Consider the following 22,419-nt stretch of genomic DNA (forward strand, 5'->3'; position numbering starts at 1 on the left):
TCAAAAAGATTCTTGGCATTACACTACCTTTAGACCCGGTGACAATATTATTTAATAAATTCCCAAAAGTTAGATGCAAACTCAGACTCCAACTACTATATATACTGATCAATAGTGCCAAAAGATTGATCCCACAACACTGGAAACAAACAGACCCCCCCACAGTGGAGAAATGGAGATCCTTAGTATCCACCACTATATTACTAGAAAAGTACCATTTTGTGATATCTAAAAGGTTAGATGATTATTTGTCCATTTCATTTTTTGTGGGAAGAGTACAGGTCACTACATACCCCGTAGTATTACCTTCACCCCGATCATAGCCATGCCTTCGTAGTATAGTTTGATTCTCACCCAGGAAGGAAATGTTATTTGACGTAGTAAAATGATATATATAACTGTTTTAAGTGATTTGATATTATGGCTTGAGGAATGACATTGTGAACTTAATGTTTAGGAAAATGCTTATGAGTGCACAAGTTTTGCCTTATGTTCTTTTCTTTCCCCTTATTTTGGTACCCTGTTTCCCTTTACTTTTTCTTTTATTATTTTTTCTTCCTGGACTGTGTACCAGGATCATACCTGTTATGTAAAGTAATCAACAGACTGATGTAACGCTATCGATGTTGTATCTATTTATCACTCAATAAAAATTTATAAAAAAAAAAAAAAAAAAAAAAAAAAAAAAAAAAAGAAAATACATACAGAGAAATAAACAATCTCAGTGGCTTGTTCAATGGCCCGGCAACCATCTGGAAGTAGCTTCATTTAACCCAATTGTGCTTTTTGCAGAGGAAAACTTTGCTGAATTACATCAGTCTGATCCCGAAATAGCAGGTAATCGCTCTGGAAAAAAATGAATGCAAAAGTATCAATTTCTCTGGTTTTACTGTTTATAGGTATGTGTTCGAGTAAAATTAACATTTTTGTTTTATTCTATAAACTACATAAACATTTCTCCCAAATTCCAAATAAAAATATTGTCATTTAGAGCATTTATTTAGAAAAAAAAGGACAACTGGTCAAAATAACAAAAAAATAAACCGTTTTCAGACCTTGAATAATGCAAAGAAAACAAGTTCATATTCATTTTTAAATGACCACAATACTAATGTTTTAACTTTGAAAAGAGTTCAGAAATCAATATTTGGTGAAATAACCCTGAATTGCACTCACATCTTTCATGCGTCTTGGCTAGCTCTGCACCAGTCTTTCACATTGCTGTTGAGTAACTTTATGCCACTCCTGGAAAAAAAAATCAAACAGCTCAGCTTTGTTTGAGGGTTTGTGACCATCCAACTCTCACTTGATCACATTCCAGAGGTTTTAAATGGGGTTCAGGTCTGGAGATTGGGCTTGCCATGACAGGGTCTTGATCTGGTGGTCCTCCTTCCACACCTTTATTGACCTGGCTGTGTCTCACAGAGCATTGTCAGAGCAGAACGAAGCAACTTTTCTTCCAGGATAACCTTGTATGTGGCTTGATTCATGCATCCACAAAGATACATGTGCTCAATTCCAGCCTTGCTGAAGCACCCCCAGATCATCACAATCCTCCACCAAATTTCACAGTGGGTGCAAGACACTGTGGCTTGTACGCCTCTACAAGTTTCTGTCTAACCATTAGATGACCAGGTGTTGGGCAAAGCTGAAAATTGGACTCATCAGAGGATGACCTTACTCCAGCCCTCTACTGTCTAATCCTTATGGTCTTTTGCAAACCTCAGGCTGACTCTTCTTTTCTTTTCATTGATGGACTTTTTTCTAGCTTTGCACAACTTCAGCCCTGCCCCTAGGAGCCTGTTTCTAACCGTCCTTACCGTACACTTCATCCCAGCTGCCATTTGCCATTCCTTTTGTAGGTCACTTGATGTCATCCTATGGTTGTTGAGGGACATTAGAATGAGTTTGTAGTCATTCCGGGCAGTGGAGAGTTGTTTTTGCCCTGTAGCTTTGTTGTCCCCTATGTTTGCTGCTTGATCTTGTTCTTATGAACTGCCTTGAAATGTTAAGGACAGAAGCAGCTTGATGCTCACTGTATCCCTCTGCCAGTAAATCCAGAATTGAGCCCTTCTTTTCCACACCCATAACTTTTCTTTTCAACTGTTTTGGCATGGTCAATAGTTATTTTTTAATTCCAATTACGTTTGAGGTACTACTAGCACTGTGTTTGCCATCCAGCTAGTCCTATTGCAAGAGGCTTTTAATTACCACAGCAGTGGTATATATAATATAATATATTAAATGCTCCTAATGATACTATTTTTATTTGGAATCTGGGAGAAATGTTTTCAGTAGAGAAACTGATAATTTTGCAGTGGTTTCTTATTTATTTCAGAGACCTGTATATATAAAATACAGAAATGGATTGTATCTCAGACTGGACAGGGTACACATCCTCAGTCACTGTGACCCCACAGCCCTGAATACTAACAGACAGCTATGTTATATATAGGAAAATGACTAAATGTATGCATCTGAAAAGTTTGAAAGATAAAATAAAGTGCGCACATATAAAGTAAAAAAAATGGCTGTAAGGTAACTGGAAACCTTTTCAGGCTATGTGAGTGCATGAAAATGTTTTCAGTTACCTTAAGATACACCCACTCTACTGTGCTTATCCACCATAGAAAGACTGTGTCCTGTAGAGAGCACATTTAGAGCTATGTATGTCAGAGGATCTATGTAAGGAGTATATCAACGACTCAACTTGAGGAGGCTAAAGAAACAGTCACCGCAACACCTGTGACATGCTTGTGGGAATAATTGTGTCACTGCCCAATACTCCAATTCCCCTTCTGTCTCACATAGAAGCTCTCTGAGGGAGAAAATGGGCCTTAAATTTGTCTGAGGACCCCTCTCAATGAAAAGTCTGGAGCACCTTAATTCTTTACCTTTCTCCTGTGGAGGCAAAGATAAGTCTGGCATACTAAAGAGGTGGGATTAAGTGCTGTTGGAGTTTTGGGAATCTTTGCCTCTTAATGGGCAGGAGTTGAATACTAGGAGTACTTTCACCATCTTAAAGGGACAGTTCACCCCAAAAAAATCTCCCATTTAAATTGTTCCCAATGATCAATTTGACCTGCTAGAGTGAGTATCATTTGCCCCTATCTTGGCCTTTGAAATAGCTGTTTTAGCTTGTGGTATGCCAACCTATACTGAAAGTTTTGGTACTGGAGTCTCAGTTATTGAATAGCCTAAGTAAACACAGCCAGCAGAATAAATGACACTCCTAGTGGGGTGCAGGATAGTTAAGTAATAAAATTATAATTTTCCATTGTTCCATTGAGTTTTGGTTTTCTAGACAAATATAAGATAAGGAAGCAAGTGTGTGTACACAAAGTGATAACATAATGAGACACAAATAAACCTGAAACTCACACACATTTTATACTCTGCAGTTAATATAACAAGTCATTGAAAAAACATTAATATAAAAACAATTTTACAGTGTACGGTCCCTTTAAGAATTTATTTATTTATTTTTTTGCTTGGCTACAATAAGCTTCCTTTTGTTTCCATGCCTTTAGAGGCTTGACCCTGTCCACCAATACACCTGAATGAGTTGTACGTGTTAGTCAATGAGCATATATACTACAGTGCATTTATTGATCATTTTAATATATATTTAAACTTTTTATTCATTTGCCTGATTTGTTTTGTTTTCTTTACCTCTAAAGTCACTTTTTATTTTTAAATTCTATGGGGCCTATTTATCAAGCTCTGTATGGAGCTTGAAGGCCCGTGTTTCTGGCGAGCCTTCAGTTATGAAGCAGCGGTCTAAAGACTGCTGCTCCATAACCTGTCCGCCTGCTCTGAGGAGGCGGACAGACATTGCAGGAAATCAACCCGAACAAATACGATTGGGTTGATTGACACCCCCTGCTAGCGGCCAAACTGCAGGGACGGCGTTGCACCAGAAATTCACAAGAGCTGCTGGTGTAATGATGAATGCGGAGAGCGTATTGCTCTCCGCATTCAGCGATGACTGTCGGACATGATACGCTGATCGGATCATGTCCGACAGAGGATTAATAAATCGGCCCCTTTACATCAAAATTTCTAGGCATCAATATAATGTTTCTGCTCCATTTTAAAGCACCATTTTCCACATCCGCCCTCTGATGTGCACCCATGTGAGTTAGTTCCACAGTGGATCCTGATTGGCTGCAAGCTTGTTAACCAAAAAAGAGATAGTGAGGGACATACAGAGCTCTCTTATATAACCATAATGTAGAGGGAAGTAGTCTCTCAGGAAGAATTAAAATATAAGTTTTTTTTTTTTGTTTTTTGTTTTTTTTTTAAGATTTTTAAAATATAACTTTTAATATTAAGTGCAAAAAAATAAATAAATAAGGAAAACACACAATAAAACTTAGATTAAAAGGCTGTTGAGTCCCAACAATCTGGATATAACAATGCAACCAAACAAGTTGCTACGGAGAACTCACTGTGTAAACGCTAAAGGAAAATTACCTAAAAAAGCTAATTGTTGTGAGGACGAAGTCCTCTTTTTTAGGTAATTTTCCTTTAGCGTTTACACAGTGGGTTCTCCGTAGCAACTTGCTTGGTCACTGTATTAATGGTATACTATATGCCCTCGAACTTAAAGGGACATAATACTCATATGCTAAATCACTTGAAACTGATGCAGTATAACTGTAAAAAGCTGACAGGAAAATATCACCTGAGTATCTCTATGTAAAAAAGGAAGATATTTTACCTCACAATTTCCTCAGCTCAGCAGAGTAAGTTCTGTGTAAAAAGTTATGCTCAGCTGCTCCCAGCTGCAGGTAAAAAAATAAAAAAAAATGAAGAAATGAACAGCAGCCAATCAGCATCAGCAGTGCTGAGGTCATGAACTCTTACTGTGATCTCATGAGATTTGACTTAAATCTCATGAGATTTCATAGTAAGCTTCCTTTACCTGATTGGTGAAATAATATGAGAGTGCACGATGCTCATCCCTTCAGATGTCCCAGGACAGACACACTAATATGCTGCTTAGAAATCCTTTACAATGGGAGGTGGCTACTGAGGAACTTTTGAGGTAAAATATCTTTCTTTTTTACATAGAGATGTTCATGTGATATTTTCTAATCAGCTTTTTACAGCTATGCTGCATCACTTTCAAGTGTTTAAACATTTGGGTATTATGGCCCTTTAATTGTTATATCCAGATTGTTGGGACTCAACAGCTACTTTTAATCTAAGTTTTCTGTGTGTTTTCCTTATTTTTACTTGCAATTAATATTAAAAGTAATATTTTAATTCTTCCTGAGAGACTACTTCCCTCTACATTATGGTTATATAAGAGTGCTCTCTCTCTCTTTTTGGTCATTTATCATATTAGGAATTGAGCACCCCCCACGTTTAGAGGAATTTGTTTTCCACTTTAATCTTGATTGGTCAGTGGGGTCTTATATGAAATACATTTCCCTACCTAACATTTTTTCAAGTTGGCTGCAAGCTTGCCTGGAGCCTGTCCTGATGTAATTCACATGTGAGCACTTTGCAGATCCTTGTAAAGTCCTGGAGGCAGCTGCAATTTTGGTGCTTTGAAATAAAGCTTTGATTGGTATTTCACCCATTAAAATTAAAATGATGTGCTTTAAAATATAAGTTTTTAAACCAGCTACATTTTACACTTACTGATGTCTTAAAGAGACATAAAGGTCAAAATTGAAGCACACATAATTTTTTCAATATATTTTCGCTTGAAACTTGACATATTTTTGCAAGTGAGATTATTTTGCTTTTATTTTGCCATAGACTACTTGTACAGTGCATTTTAAATTGGACTTTTCTGTCAAATTACATTTTGTTTATAGAATAATATTTAGAATTTGTAACATTTCAATTTTAAAATGGGTGATGTAGTCACCATCAACCTGATGTCCATAACATCGGAGCAGTTCCAGTACACATAACGTCTTTTAACCCCTTGACATCCTCTTTGGTAGTCATGGTTTACATGCTTGGCAGATTATTTGAAATGTCCGATATTGTATTTTCCACATAACTAAATATATTGTATTGTTATTCTTCTGCAGAGGAGAACAAAATCAAGATGAAATAGTCTTGGAAATCATTGCTAATATCTGTAAAGTATTACCGCAGACAGTGGAAGGCAAAACCGCACAAGATGCATCAGCTGCTGATTCCAGCATTACTCTTGCACATTTATTGGCACACTCTTCGTGGGAGGAACTTGTTAAAGTGACAGAAGGTTTGATTTCAGTCTCATTTTTTCATTCATGCCATACTGGCACCAGGATTTATATTAAGGAAAACATTCTCATTACATGTTAGAGCCACAAGAGGGTTCTTCACCAAAATAATTTCCAAATATACTGTGCTTATAGGTACTGTACATTAACATAGGCCCTGATTCACATTTGTGGAAAGCAAAGTAAATATTTTTACAAAAAAAATTAAAAATAAGTTTTGTACCTTTTAAACATTTAAAGGGACAGTCAACACCAAAATTGTTATTGTGTAAAAAGATAGATAATGCCTTTACTACCCATTCCCCAGCTTTGCAGAACCTACATTGTTATTATAATATACTTTATAACATTTAAACCTCTACATTTCTGCCTGTTTCTAAGCCACTACAGACAGCCTCTTATCACATGCTTTTTTATTTGCTTTTCACAACAGGAGACTTCTAGTTCATGTGGGTCATATAGATAACATTGTGCTCACGCCTGTGGAATTGTGCAGGACACTGCACTAATTAGCTAAAATGCAAGTCAATAGATAATAAATAAAAAGTCATGTGATCAGGGGGCTGTCAAAAAAGGCTTAGATACAAGGTAATCAGAGAGTTAAAAAGTGCATTAATATAGCAGTGTTGGTTATGCAAAACTGGGGAATGGGTAATAAAGGGATTATCTATCTCTTTAAACAATACAAAATTTGCAGTTGACTGTCCCTTTAAGTATTAAAGGGCCATATTAGTAAAAAAAAATACATGCTCTAATTCATTAGAGCATGTCATATTTTTTTGACTATTGCGGCCTTTTAAATTATTTCAAATGGAGACAAAATACAAATAGTTTCAGTCTAATGGAATTTAAGGATGGGTGGACATTTTGAGATGTGTTATTATTATTTTTAGTTTATGTAAACTCAGTGGATAACACAAACAACCTTTTCTTAGATGGGTGAACAGATGTTATGAAGGGAAGGCTGGCTTTATATGGCAGTAAAACAAATAGAAAATGAGCCTAATACGATGACCTGGATAACAATTGCAGATGCAAACAGAAGCTGTCTTTATACAGGTGAAACTCTAAAAATTAGAATATTGTGCAAAAGTTCATTCATTTCACTAATGCAACTTAAAAGGTGAAACTAATACATGAGATAGACTCATTACATGCAAAGCAAGATAGTTCAAGCCATGATTTGTCATAATTGTGATGATTATGGCTTACAGCTCATGAAAACCCCAAATCCACAATCTCAGAAAATTAGAATATTGTGAAAAGGTGCATATTCTAGGCTCAAAGTGTCCCACTCTAATCAGCTAATTAAGCCATAACACCTGCAAAGGGTTCCTGAGCCTTTAAATGGTCTCTCAGTCTGGTTCAGTAGGAATCACAATCATGGGAAAGACTGCTGACCTGACAGTTGTGCAGAAAACCATCATTGACACCCTCCATAAGGAGGGAAAGCCTTAAAAGGTAATTGCAAAAGAAGTTGGATGTTCCCAAAGTGCTGTGTCAAAGCACATTAATAGAAAGTTATGTGGACGGGAAAAGTGTGGAAGAAAAAGGTGCACAAGCAGCAGGGATGACCACAGCCTGGAGAGGATTGTCAGGAAAAGGCCATTCAAAAGTGTTGGGGACTTTCACAAGAGCCACCACACACAGACAGATCCTGGACATGGGCTTCAAATGTCGTATTCCTCTTGTCAAGCCACTCCTGAACAACAAACAATGTCAGAAGTGTCTTACCTGGGCTAAAGAAAAACAGACCTGGTCTATTGCTCAGTGGTCCAAAGTCCTCTTTTCTGATGAGAGCAAATTTTGCATCTCATTTGGAAACCAAGGACCCAGAGTATGGAGGAAGAATGTAGAGGCACACACTGCAAGATGCTTGAAGTCCAGTGTGAAGTTTCCACAGTCTGTGTTGATTTGGGGAGCCATGTCATCTGCTGGTGTTGGTCCACTGTGCTTCATTAAGTCCAGGGTCAACACAGCCATCTACCAGGAGATTTTGGAGCACTTCATGCTTCCTTCCGCAGACGAGCTCTATGGGGATGCTGACTTCATTTTCCAGCAGGACTTGGCACCTGCCCACACTGCCATAAGCACCAAAACCTGGTTCAATGACCGTGGGATTACTGTGCTTGATTGGCCAGCAAACTCGCCTGACCTGAACCCCATAGAGAATCTATGGGGCATTGCCAAGAGAAAGATGAGAGACATGAGACCGAACAATGCAGAAGAGCTGAAGGACGCTATTGAAGCATCCTGGTCTTCCATAACACCTCAGCAGTGCCACAGGCTGATAGCTTCCATGCCACGCCGCATTGAGGCAGTAATTGCTGCAAAAGGGGCCCAAACCAAGTACTGAGTACATACAGTATGCATGCTTATACTTTTCAGAGGTCCGATATTGTTCTATGTACAATCCTTGTTTTATTGATTGCATGTAATATTCTAATTTTCTGAGATTGTGGATTTGGGGTTTTCATGAGCTGTAAGCCATAATCATCACAATTATGACAAATCATGGCTTGAACTATCTTGCTTTGCATGTAATGAGTCTCTCTCATATATTAGTTTCACCTTTTAAGTTGCATTAGTGAAATAAATGAACTTTTGCAAGATATTCTAATTTTTTGAGTTTCACCTATATATTACATGTATTACAACAGAGCCACAGGTGTTGCTGATAGATATGCTTTTATCATTAAAGGGACAGTAAACCTTAAAAATAATGTTATATAATTCAGCACATAGTGCAGAATTATATAACATTATATTAGCGCAAACATTGTAAAACCTAATTTCCCCTTTGAATTTTAAAAAAACCTGCTGTTTAACAGACCCGCTCTCTGCGATCTTCTGAGCGGGTCTGTTTTTTTTCAAACAGCGCATCGGGCCAGCTGTATAGTCACTGCCCGTTCCGACCGCACCATAGCACTAAGTGTAGTGGGTCTGTAAAACAGCAGGTTTTTTTAAAATTCAAAGGGGAAATTAGGTTTTACAATGTTTGCGCTAATATAATGTTATATAATTCTGCACTATGTGCCAGTAGCTATCATGACATCCTCTCTGTCAATAAAATATAGCTAAAGGGACATTAAAGTTATTCTTACATTTTCATGGTTCAGATAGCTCTTGCAGTTTGAATTTAATTTACAATTTGCTTCTGATATTAAATCTATTCTCCTGGTATTCGGTGTTAAAAACAAATTTATTTAGGTTTAGGGGCACGCGCTAACAAAGTTATAGTTTTAGATACTTTTTAAACATTTATTTTCTATGTAGATCTTTGATTCAGAAAGAGTAAATAGTTTTAAGACACTTTGCAATTTTCTTCCATTATCGAACTATATTCACACTTTCTGGGGAACAAGCTACTACTGAGCATGTGCACAAGCTCACAGGGTATATATATATATATATATATATATATATATATATATATATACTAGTCTGTGATAGGCTGATGTCTGTCACATGATACAAGGGCTTGAAAAATGGGAGGAAAAAAATACATTTTGCAGAAACAAATCTACTGCTTATTTGAAATTCAGAGTACGTAAAAAAACATTTTTCTTTTTATTATGCATTTGTTAATTATGCATTGCTGCTGTATTTAATAGTCCTTTTAATAACTGCCTTTAATCCCCCTTAAACAACAGTTTACGGATACAATTTCAAATGGAAGCATTCAGTTTAGAATGTAGAAAAAACAAGAATGACAACATTTATTCAACTACATTTTTAATTAAAAATATGGGCTATGATAGCGTTGGAGGTTCGATAGGAGACCTCTAAGTACATAGAGTATATATTGTGCTCAGCAACATATACAGCACAAACTACTTCGGCAGAAGAGGCGTCTAGTATATTGAGAGGCTGTCCAGACATGATTTAGCGCTCATCTGTGTAATATAAAAACAATTAAACCCTTTTTCTCAAAGAAGCCAATGAAACATTTCTTTCTCTTGTAAGGTGTATCCAGTCCACGGGTTCATCCATTACTTGTGGGATATTCTCCTTCCCAACATGAAGTTGCAAGAGGACACCCACAGCAGAGCTGTCTATATAGCTCCTCCCCTAACTGCCACTCCCAGTCATTCTCTTGCAACTCTCGACAAGATAGGAAGTATCAAGAGATATGTGGTGACTTAGTGTAGTTTTTACCTTCAATCAAGAGTTTGTTATTTTTAAACGGTACCGGCGTCGTACTGTTTTACTCGCAGGCAGAAATTAGAAGAAGAATCTGCCTGGAGGTTGATGATCTTAGCGGTTTGTAACTAAGGTCCATTGCTGTTCTCACACATAACTGAAGAGAGATGATAAGATCTAGAAAATGCTGACAGAGCCTTGTATAATTGAGGTAAGTCTGATGCAGTGATTTAACAACGACTGGGATCATACTTACAAAAAGGGTAATATTCATGTTTATACTCATATTTCTTAGTGACAAAACATTTACATGTTATATAGAAAGAACGTTTTTTCTCTGAGGGTGATAAATCGTTTTTTGGGGCCTAGTTTCCACATGGCTAGTCAGATACTCCTAGGAGTATTTTCTTAAGGCCCTCTGACATCGAGTGCATGGTGGGAGGGGCCTATTTTCGCACTCTAGGTGCGCAGTTTTTATTCAGACTGAGACATCCAGCTTCCCTAAAAGAGTCCTCTAGCATCTGAGGACCACTATAGAGGGCTTATTTCTTCCCTAAATCGTATTTGAGGGCAGGTAGGAGCCACAGCAGAGCTGTGGCAAGGTGTTTAACTGTTTATTAACGTTTTTTAACGTTTTTCAAATCCGGTTTGGGGCCTAAAGGGTTAATCATCCATTTGCAAGTGGGTGCAATGCTGCTTTAGTCCCTTATACACACTGTAAAAATTTTGAAGAGTTTACTACTTCTTAACACTGTCTTGCAGTTTATGTGATAGTTTTTTTCTCTTAAAGGCACATTACCGTTTTTGTTTAATTGCTGTTTCACATTTATTAAAGTGTTTTCCAAGCTTGCTGGTCTCATTACTAGTCTGTTAAACATGTCTGACATAGAGGAAACTCCTTGTTCAATATGTTTAGAAGCCATTGTGGAACCCCCTCTTAGAATGTGTACCAAATGTACTGAAATTTCTATAAATTATAAAGACCATATTATGGCATTTAAAGTTTTATCACCAGAGGTTTCTCAGACTGACAAAAGGGAAGTTATGCCATCTAGCTCTCCCCACGTGTCAGAACCTATAACTCCCGCTCAAGTGACGCCAAGTACATCTAGCGCGTCCAATGCGTTTACCTTACAAGACATGGCGGCAGTTATGACTAATACCTTCACAGAGGTATTATCCAAAATGCCAGGGTTACAGGGAAAGTGAGACAGCTCTGGGGCTAGAACAAATACAGAGCTTTCTGACGCTTTAGTAGCTATGTCCGATATACCCTCACAATGCTCCGAAGCCGTGGCAAGGGAGTTGCTATCTGAGGGTGAGATTTCAGATTCAGGGAAGACGTTACTTCAGTCCGATTCTGAAATGACAGCCTTTAAATTTAAGCTTGAACACCTCCGCTTATTGCTCAGGGAGGTTTTAGCGACTCTGAATGACTGTGACCCCATTGTAGTTCGAGAGAAATTGTGTAAAATGGACAAATACTTTGCAGTGCCTATTTACACTGATGTCTTTCCAGTCCCTAAGAGGTTTTCAGAAATTATTACTAAGGAATGGGATAGACCAGGTGTTCCGTTCTCTGCCCCTCCTGCTTTTAAAAAGATGTTTCCCATAGATGTCACTATATGGGACTCGTGGCAGACAGTCCCTAAGGTGGAGGGTGCTGTTTCTACCCTACCTAAGCGTACAACTATCCCCGTCGAGGACAGTTGTGCTTTCTTAGATCCTATGGAAAAAAAAATGGAGGGTCTCCTTAAGAAAAATTTTATCCATCAAGGTTTTATTCTCCAGCCTCTTGCATGCATTGCCCCAGTTACTGCTGCAGTGGCTTTTTGGTTCGAGTCTCTTGAGGAGGCTCTACAGGTGGAGACCCCGTTAGATGATATTTTAGACAGGATTAAAGCTCTCAAGTTAGCTAATTCCTTTATTTCTGACGCTGTTTTTCATCTAACCAAACTAACGGCTAAGAATTCAGGTTTTGCCATTCTGGCGTGCAGGGCGCTATGGCTTAAGTCCTGGTCAGCAGACGTTACTTCAAAGTCTAAGGCCTAGATTTGGAGTTTGGCGGTAGCCGTGAAAACCAGCGTTAGAGGCTCCTAACGCTGGTTTTAGGCTACCTCCGGTATTTGGAGTCACTCAAAAAAGGGTCTAACGCTCACTTTTCAGCCGCGACTTTTCCATACCGCAGATCCCCTTACGTAAATTGCGTATCCTATCTTTTCAATGGGATTTTTCTAACTCCGGTATTTAGAGTCGTGTCTGAAGTGAGCGTCAGAAATCTAACGACAAAACTCCAGCCGCAGAAAAAAGTCAGTAGTTAAGAGCTTTCTGGGCTAACGCCGGTTCATAAAGCTCTTAACTACTGTACTCTAAAGTACACTAACACCCATAAACTACCTATGTACCCCTAAACCGAGACCCCCCCACATCGCCGCCACTCGATTTAATTTTTTTAACCCCTAATCTGCCGACCGCCACCTACGTTATCCTTATGTACCCCTAATCTGCTGCCCCTAACACCGCCGGCCCCTATATTATATTTATTAACCCCTAACCTGCCCCCCACAACGTCGCAGCCAGCTACCTACAATAATTAACCCCTAATCTGCGGACCGCAAAGAGCCGCCACCTACATTATAGCTATGTACCCCTAATCTGCTGCCCCTAACACCGCCGACCCCTATATTTATTAACCCCTAATCTGCCCCCCACAACGTCGGCTCCACCTGCCTACACTTATTAACCCCTAATCTGCCGAGCGGACCGCACCGCTATCATAATAAAGTTATTAACCCCTAATCCGCCTCACTAACCCTATAATAAATAGTATTAACCCCTAATCTGCCCTCCCTAACATCGCCGACACCTAACTTCAATTATTAACCCCTAATCTGCCGACTGGAGCTCACCGCTATTCTAATAAATGTATTAACCCCTAAAGCTAAGTCTAACCCTAACACTAACACCCCCCTAAGTTAAATATAATTTACATCTAACGAAATTAATTATCTCTTATTAAATAAATTATTCCTATTTAAAGCTAAATACTTACCTGTAAAATAAATCCTAATATAGCTACACTATAAATTATAATTATATTATAGCTATTTTAGGATTAATATTTATTTTACAGGTAACTTTGTAATTATTTTAACCAGGTACAATAGCTATTAAATAGTTAATAACTATTTAATAGTTACCTAATTAAAATAATAACAAAATTACCTGTAAAATAAATCCTAACCTAACACTACACTATCATTAAATTAATTAAATAAAATATCTACAATTACCTACAATTAAACCTAACACTACACTATCAATACATTAATTAAATACAATATCTACAAATAACTACAATGAAATAAACTAACTAAAGTACAAAAAATAAAAAAGAACTAAGTTACAAAAAATAAAAAAATATTTACAAACATAAGGAAAATCTTACAACAATTTTAAACTAATTACACCTACTCTAAGCCCCCTAATAAAATAACAAAGCCCCCCAAAATAAAAAATGCCCTACCCTATTCTAAATTACTAAAGTTCAAAGCTCTTTTACCTTACCAGCCCTGAACAGGGCCCTTTGCGGGGCATGCCCCAAAGAATTCAGCTCTTTTGCCTGTAAAAAAAAAACATACAATACCCCCCCCCAACATTACAACCCACCACCCACATACCCCTAATCTAACCCAAACCCCCCTTAAATAAACCTAACACTAAGCCCCTGAAGATCATCCTACCTTGTCTTCACCATACCAGGTTCACCGATCCGTCCTGGCTCCAAAATCTTCATCCAACCCAAGCGGGGGCTGGCGATCCATCATCCGGCGGCTGAAGAGGTCCAGAAGAGGCTCCAAAGTCTTCATCCTATCCGGGAAGAAGAGTAGATCCGGACCGGCAACCATCATCTTCCAAGCGGCATCTTCTATCTTCATCCGATGAGGACCGGCTCCATCCTGAAGACCTCCACCGCGGACGCATCTTCATCCGGCGACGTCCAACTGAAGAATGACGGTTCCTTTAAGGGACGTCATCCAAGATGGCGTTCCTCGAATTCCGATTGGCTGATAGATTCTATCAGCCAATCGGAATTAAGGTAGGAAAAATCTGATTGGCTGATTGAATCAGCCAATCAGATTGAGCTCGCATTCTATTGGCTGATCGGAACAGCCAATAGAATGCGAGCTCAATCTGATTGGCTGATTGGATCAGCCAATCGGATTGAACTTGATTCTGATTGGCTGATTCCATCAGCCAATCAGAATATTCCTACCTTAATTCCGATTGGCTGATAGAATCCTATCAGCCAATCGGAATTCGAGGGACGCCATCTTGGATGACGTCCCTTAAAGGAACCGTCATTCTTCAGTTGGACGTCGCCGGATGAAGATGGGTCCGCGGTGGAGGTCTTCAGGATGGAGCCGGTCCTCATCGGATGAAGATAGAAGATGCCGCTTGGAAGATGATGGTTGCCGGTCCGGATCTACTCTTCTTCCCGGATAGAATGAAGACTTTGGAGCCTCTTCTGGACCTCTTCAGCCGCCGGATGATGGATCGCCAGCCCCCGCTTGGGTTGGATGAAGATTTTGGAGCCAGGACGGATCGGTGAACCTGGTATGGTGAAGACAAGGTAGGATGATCTTCAGGGGCTTAGTGTTAGGTTTATTTAAGGGGGGTTTGGGTTAGATTAGGGGTATGTGGGTGGTGGGTTGTAATGTTGGGGGGGGGTACTGTATGTTTTTTTTTACAGGCAAAAGAGCTGAATTCATTGGGGCATGCCCCGCAAAGGGCCCTGTTCAGGGCTGGTAAGGTAAAAGAGCTTTGAACTTTAGTAATTTAGAATAGGGTAGGGCATTTTTTATTTTGGGGGGCTTTGTTATTTTATTAGGGGGCTTAGAGTAGGTGTAATTAGTTTAAAATTGTTGTAAGATTTTCCTTATGTTTGTAAATATTTTTTTATTTTTTGTAACTTAGTTCTTTTTTATTTTTTGTACTTTAGTAAGTTTATTTCATTGTAGTTATTTGTAGATATTGTATTTAATTAATGTATTGATAGTGTAGTGTTAGGTTTAATTGTAGGTAATTGCAGATATTTTATTTAATTAATTTAATGATAGTGTAGTGTTAGGTTTAATTGTAACTTAGGTTAGGATTTATTTTACAGGTAATTTTGTTATTATTTTAACTAGGTAACTATTAAATAGTTATTAACTATTTAATAGCTATTGTACCTGGTTAAAATAATTACAAAGTTACCTGTAAAATAAATATTAATCCTAAAATAGCTATAATATAATTATAATTTATAGTGTAGCTATATTAGGATTTATTTTACAGGTAAGTATTTAGCTTTAAATAGGAATAATTTATTTAATAAGAGATAATTAATTTCGTTAGATGTAAATTATATTTAACTTAGGGGGGTGTTAGTGTTAGGGTTAGACTTAGCTTTAGGGGTTAATACATTTATTAGAATAGCGGTGAGCTCCAGTCGGCAGATTAGGGGTTAATAATTGAAGTTAGGTGTCGGCGATGTTAGGGAGGGCAGATTAGGGGTTAATACTATTTATTATAGGGTTAGTGAGGCGGATTAGGGGTTAATAACTTTATTATAGTAGCGCTCAGGTCCGGTCGGCAGATTAGGGGTTAATAAGTGTAGGCAGGTGGAGGCGACGTTGTGGGGGGCAGATTAGGGGTTAATAAATATAATATAGGTGTCGGCGGTGTTAGGGGCAGCAGATTAGGGGTACATAGGGATAATGTAAGTAGCGGCGGTTTACGGAGCGGCAGATTAGGGGTTAATAATAATATGCAGGGGTCAGCAATAGCGGGGGCGGCAGAATAGGGGTTAATAAGTGTAAGGTTAGGGGTGTTTAGACTCGGGGTACATGTTAGAGTGTTAGGTGCAGACGTAGGAAGTGTTTCCCCATAGCAAACAATGGGGCTGCGTTAGGAGCTGAACGCAGCTTTTTTGCAGGTGTTAGGTTTTTTTTCAGCTCAAACAGCCCCATTGTTTCCTATGGGGGAATCGTGCACGAGCACGTTTTTGAGGCTGGCCGCGTCCGTAAGCAACTCTGGTATCGAGAGTTGCAGTGGCGTTAAATATGCTCTACGCTCCTTTTTTGGAGCCTAACGCAGCCTTTATGTGGACTCTCAATACCAGAGTTATTTTTATGGTGCGGCCAGAAAAAAGCCAGCGTTAGCTACGCGGGTCCTTACCGACAAAACTCTAAATCTAGCCGTAAGCTTCTTAACATCCCCTTCAAAGGACAGACCCTTTTCGGGCCGGGCCTGAAGGAGATCATTTCTGATATTACTGGAGGAAAAGGTCACGCCCTTCCTCAGGATAGGTCCAATAAATTAAGGACCAAACAGAATAATTTTCGTTCATTTCGAAACTTCTAGAGTGGCGCGGCTTCAGCTTCCTCTAATGCAAAACAAGAGGGAAATTTCGCCCAGTCCAAACCAGTCTGGAGACCGAACCAGGCTTGGAACAAGGGGAAGCAGGCCAACAAACCTGCTGCCGCCTCTAAGACAGTATGAAGGAGTAGCCCCCGATCCGGGACCGGATCTAGTAGGGGGCAGACTTTCCCTCTTCGCCCAGGCTTGGGCAAGAGATGTCCAGGATCCCTGGGCATTAGAGATTGTTTCCCAGGGATATCTTCTGGACTTCAAAGCTTCATCTCCAAAGGGGAGATTTCATCTCTCACAATTATCTGTAAACCAGATAAAGAGAGAGGCATTCTTACGTTGTGTTCAAGACCTACTGGTTATGGGAGTGATTCAGCCAGTTCCAAGTGAGGAACAGGGGCAGGGCTTCTATTCAAATCTGTTTATAGTTCCCAAAAAAGAGGGAACTTTCAGACCAATCTTGGATCTCAAGATCCTAAACAAATTTCTCAGGGTCCCATCCTTCAAGATGGAGACTATCCGAACCATCCTCCCTATGATCCAGGAGGGTCAATATATGACTACTGTGTACTTAAAGGATGCTTATCTCCACATTCCAATTCACAGAAATCATCATCAGTTCCTCAGGTTCGCCTTCTTAGACAGGCATTACCAGTTGGTGGCTCTTCCCTTCGGGTTAGCCACGGCACCAAGAATCTTTACGAAGGTTCTAGGTTCCCTACTGGCGGTTCTAAGGCCACGGGGCATAGCGGTGGCTCCTTACCTAGACAACATTCTGATGCAGGCGTCGACTTTTCAAATCGCCAAGTCCCATACGGACATTGTTCTGGCCTTTCTGAGGTCTCACGGGTGGAAGGTGAATGAAGAAAAGAGTTCTCTCTCCCCTTTGACAAGAGTTTCCTTCCTAGGAACATTGATAGATTCAGTAGAAATGAATTTTTTTTTGACAGAGGCCAGGTTATCAAAGCTTCTAACTTCCTGCCGTGCTCTTCATTCCACTTCTTGGCCGTCAGTGGCTCAGTGTATGGAAGTAATCGGCCTAATGGTAGCGGCAATGGACATAGTTCCGTTTTCCCGCCTACATCTCAGACCACTGCAACTTTGCATGCTCAATCAGTGGAATGGGGACTACACAGATTTGTCCCCTCTGCTAAATCTGGATCAAGAGACCAGGGATTCTCTTCTCTGGTGGTTATCTCTGGTCCATCTGTCCAGGGGAATGAGTTTCCGCAGGCCAGAGTGGACTATAGTGACGACAGATGCCAGCCTTCTGGGCTGGGGCGCAGTCTGGAATTCCCTGAAGGCTCAGTGTTCGTGGACTCAGGAGGAAGCCCTCCTTCCGATAAACATTCTGGAACTGAGAGCGATATTTAATGCTCTTCAGGCTTGGCCTCAACTAGCTGCGGTCAGGTTCATCAGATTTCAGTCGGACAATATCACGACTGTAGCCTATATCAACCTTCAGGGGGGAACAAGAAGCCCCCTGGCAATGTTGCAGGTTTCAAAGATAATTCTATGGGCAAAGATTCACTCTTGCCATCTCTCAGCTATCCATATCCCAGGAGTAGAGAACTGGGAGGCGGATTTTCTAAGTCGGCAGACTTTTCATCTGGGGGAGTGGGAGCTCCATCCGGAGGTATTTGCCCAGCTGATTCAACTATGGGGCAAACCAGAACTGGATCTGATGGTGTCTCGTCAGAACGCCAAGCTTCCTTGTTATGGGTCCAGGTCAAGGGATCCCCAGGCAGCGCTGATAGATGCTCTAGCAGTGCCCTGGTCCTTCAGCCTGGCTTATGTGTTCCCACCATTTCCTCTCCTCCCTCATCTGATTGCCAAGATCAAGCAGGAGAGAGCTTCGGTGATTTTGATAGCACCTGTGTGGCCACGCAGGACTTGGTATGCAGATCTGGTGGACATGTCATCCCTTCCACCATGGACTCTGCCGCTGAGGCAGGACCTTATACTCGAAGGTCCATTCAAACATCCAAATCTAATTTTTCTGCGGCTGACTGCTTGGAGATTGAACGCTTGATTTTATCAAAATGTGGTTTCTCCGAGTCGGTCATTAATGCCTTAATTCAGGCTCGAAAGCTTGTCACCAGGAAAATCTATCATAAGATATGGTGTAAATATCTTCATTGGTTTGAATCCAAGGGTTACTCATGGAGTAAAGTCAGGATTCCTAGGATATTATCCTTTCTCCAAGAAGGATTGTCAGCTAGTTCCTTAAAGGGACAGATCTCTGCTCTGTCTATTCTTCTGCACAAGCGTCTGGCAGATGTTCCAGACGTTCAGGCGTTTTGTCAGGCTTTAGTTAGAATCAAGCCTGTGTTTAAACCTGTTGCTCCGCCATGGAGTTTAAATTTAGTTCTTAAAGTTCTTCAAGGGGTTCCGTTTGAACCTCTGCATTCCATAGATATCAAGCTTTTATCTTGGAAAGTTCTGTTTTTGGTAGCTATCTCTTCGACTCAAAGAGTTTCAGAGTTATCTGTCTTACAGTGTGATTCCCCTTATCTGATCTTCCATGCAGATAAGGTAGTTTTGCGTACCAAACCTGGGTTTCTTCCTAAGGTGGTATCTAATTAGAATATCAATCAGGAGATTGTTGTTCCGTCACTGTGTCCTAATCCTTCTTCAAAGAAGGAACGTCTATTACACAATCTTGACGGGGTTCGTGCTTTAAAGTTTTATTTACAAGCTACTAAGGATTTTCGTCAAACATCTGCATTGTTTTTTGTTTACTCTGGACAGAGGAGAGGCCTAAAAGCTTCGGCATCTTCTCTTTCTTTTTGGCTGAGAAGCATAATCCGTTTAGCTTATGAGACTGCTGGCCAGCAGCCTCCTGAAAGAATTACAGCTCATTCCACTAGAGCGGTAGCTTCCACATGGGCTTTTAAAAATGAGGCCTCTGTTGAAAAGATTTGTAAGGCGGCGACTTGGTCTTCGCTTCATACTTTTTCTAAATTCTACAAATTTGATACTTTTGCTTCTTCGGAGGCTATTTTTGGGAGAAAGGTCTTGCAGGCAGTGGTGCCTTCCGTTTAAGTTCCTGCCTTGTCCCTCCCTTCATCCGTGTCCTAAAGCTTTGGTATTGGTATCCTACAAGTAATGGATGAACCCGTGGACTGGATGCACTTTACAAGAGAAAACAAAATTTATGCTTATCTGATAAATTTCTTTCTCTTGTGGTGTATCCAGTCCACGGCCCGCCCTGTCACTTTAAGGCAGGTGTTTTTTATTTTTAAACTACAGTCACCACTGCACCCTATAGTTTCTCCTTTTTTCTTGCTTGTCTTCGGTCGAATGATTGGGAGTGGCAGTTAGGAGAGGAGCTATATAGACAGCTCTGCTGTGGGTGTCCTCTTGCAACTTCCTGTTGGGAAGGAGAATATCCCACAAGTAATGGATGAACCTGTGGACTGGATACACCACAAGAGAAAGAAATTTATCAGGTAAGCATAATTTTTTTTACATTTTTTTTTATTTACAGGTTATGATCCGCTGCTTAAGTCTGCATTGCTGACCGTTCTGCATCAGGAAATTCAACGTTTTAATCATCTGTTGTCTATCATGCACACTTCACTACATGCATTGCAACAGGCCATCAAAGGAGAGATTATTTTAAGTAAAGGGCTTGAAGACATTTCTAATGCCTTACTCAGCCTTAAGGTTCCTGAACTATGGCAGGTAAATTAACTTAATTACCATTTTTAAACTTAAATTACATGTCAATCATTTTTTTATTGAGTAAAAACATATTTATTGCAAATTATCATATGAGAGATACAGACTTTAAATGCCAGCTGGCATACATACATTTCTTTCATCCGTGATGGATAAGAAAGTATTTTTTCACTGTGTTCATACATTTACAATAGCATTTTCGACATCTGTCAACAGTGGAAAATGAGGTGTTATCTGGTTCTAGGGGGGCAAATTAACTGCCCAGTCACTCTGAGGCAAAATCAGTGTCAGGCTAAGAGTCAATACTGTCACCTACTAGTGGGGCCCACAGACTGACAGCTCCTACAGCCTCTCATCATTAAATAATAGTGAGTGCCATGTTTTAGAGGTGCTGTATATCTGTCCCCGCGCTGCATGCCCACTCAAAATACTGCTAAAGCTCTGTGAAGACTCTATTTAGGCATGAGATTTTCCTGTGACCGAGGGCTGCCACCATATCAGCTATTGGCAACACTACATAACTCACCATCTGATTAGTTTATCTATAAAGGGCAGCAGCGGTAACTATGGAGCAACACAGTTTCTACATGCTACCATGCTCCACCATCTTTTCACTACAGAAGCCCGCACAAAGGCTTCTAATATCATTTCAAATACATAAAGTTAAGTATAAAAGAATTTAAAAAAACGGCTTGCTCGACAAGGACAATATGGTAATATCTGAGTTTCTAAATTATTTTCCCAGCTATACAGTATTATATTACTGCAAAAATTGGTGTGAGAGTTCTAAAGAGGGCTATGAACAATATTGCAATGTTTGTATGTCCAGGAATAAAAATGGGAGCCATAGTTTGGGATGTAAAATTTATGTTTTCCTCCAACCATAAAATGGAATTGTTATTAATGACATAAAAACCATGCTGTAGCACTAATGGGTGCCTAAAGGTACAAAACTACAAGAGATGAAAAGTGTACCTTGTCCAACAAAACCACTCACATTCCACCCGTATTCATCATATCCATATAGCAGGTCAACATACTCATTGCAGACAACTACACCACCTGTATAAACAAGATTAACTTATTTCAAAGCATTAAAAATATAATTTTACATAAAACAATAGCTAAATGTTACTGGGTGGGCATTAAGACATCGTTATGTTATCTATTGTTATCAAGATAGTAGGAGAATGCATCTCTCCAGTCAACAGACCCTCTTCCTTTAAGTCATTTCATAATAATTTAGACAAAATATACTTCTAGAATTTACTCGCCCATTATACCTTATACCTAGTCAAAATTGCCATGTCTTTACCTCTACCCATTGGATATATGAATGGCCTATGCCTCAGACCCATGCGTATAAGATGACATATTGGAGGTGCAGGATACCTGTTTATTGCAATCTGCTGCGCTATTGTTTTCTAATACCTACTACTTCTGTTCTATTCCTGTCCTATATTATGCACCTTCCCACAGATAGATCCCATCTCTCTAAGAGCTATACTAGTTTATTTACTTTTCTAACCCAATGATTTACCTATTTAGCTTACCTCTTGCCAACCTAATTAGTACTAGTCATTAGCGCATATGTATCTTTTGTGCTGGTTCCTTGTTGGAAAGTACTCCATCCTGTCTTTAACATTAGATTATAAAGGCCCAATCCCCTTCCCTATTTTCTCACTGAGCAGCGTTTGCCTGCTGATCATCCCTCCCCCCATTCGCAAATACCTGGTCCAAGAGTGACCATTCCATAAGCTAATTTCCTCCTTATAGCTTACATTAGTTTTCACAGGTCCAAAAGTGACCTCTAATGTCAATGGGGAATCAATTATAGACATAATATAAAATAGAGGTTTAAAATACTAACTCGTAATAATATACCGTGTTGCTTTATGTTTGTCAAAAGCTAATTGTAAGAGTCATCTTCTCTTGATTGTTTGTGTTT

At 39.6% G+C, this 22,419-nt stretch overlaps 1 protein-coding gene across 1 annotated transcript in view; it reads left to right on the forward strand.

Annotated features, from left to right (window-relative positions):
- The window catches only part of DNAH14 (dynein axonemal heavy chain 14), a 746,387-nt gene that overhangs the window by 663,463 nt on the left and 60,505 nt on the right, over nt 1–22,419 (forward strand). Inside the window, 2 exon segments of the mRNA XM_053712788.1 lie at nt 6,054–6,229; nt 20,278–20,474. Of these exon segments, the coding sequence (XP_053568763.1) occupies nt 6,054–6,229; nt 20,278–20,474 (373 nt within the window).

This window comes from Bombina bombina, chromosome 4, assembly GCF_027579735.1.
Source record: "Bombina bombina isolate aBomBom1 chromosome 4, aBomBom1.pri, whole genome shotgun sequence".
NCBI lineage: Eukaryota > Metazoa > Chordata > Amphibia > Anura > Bombinatoridae > Bombina > Bombina bombina.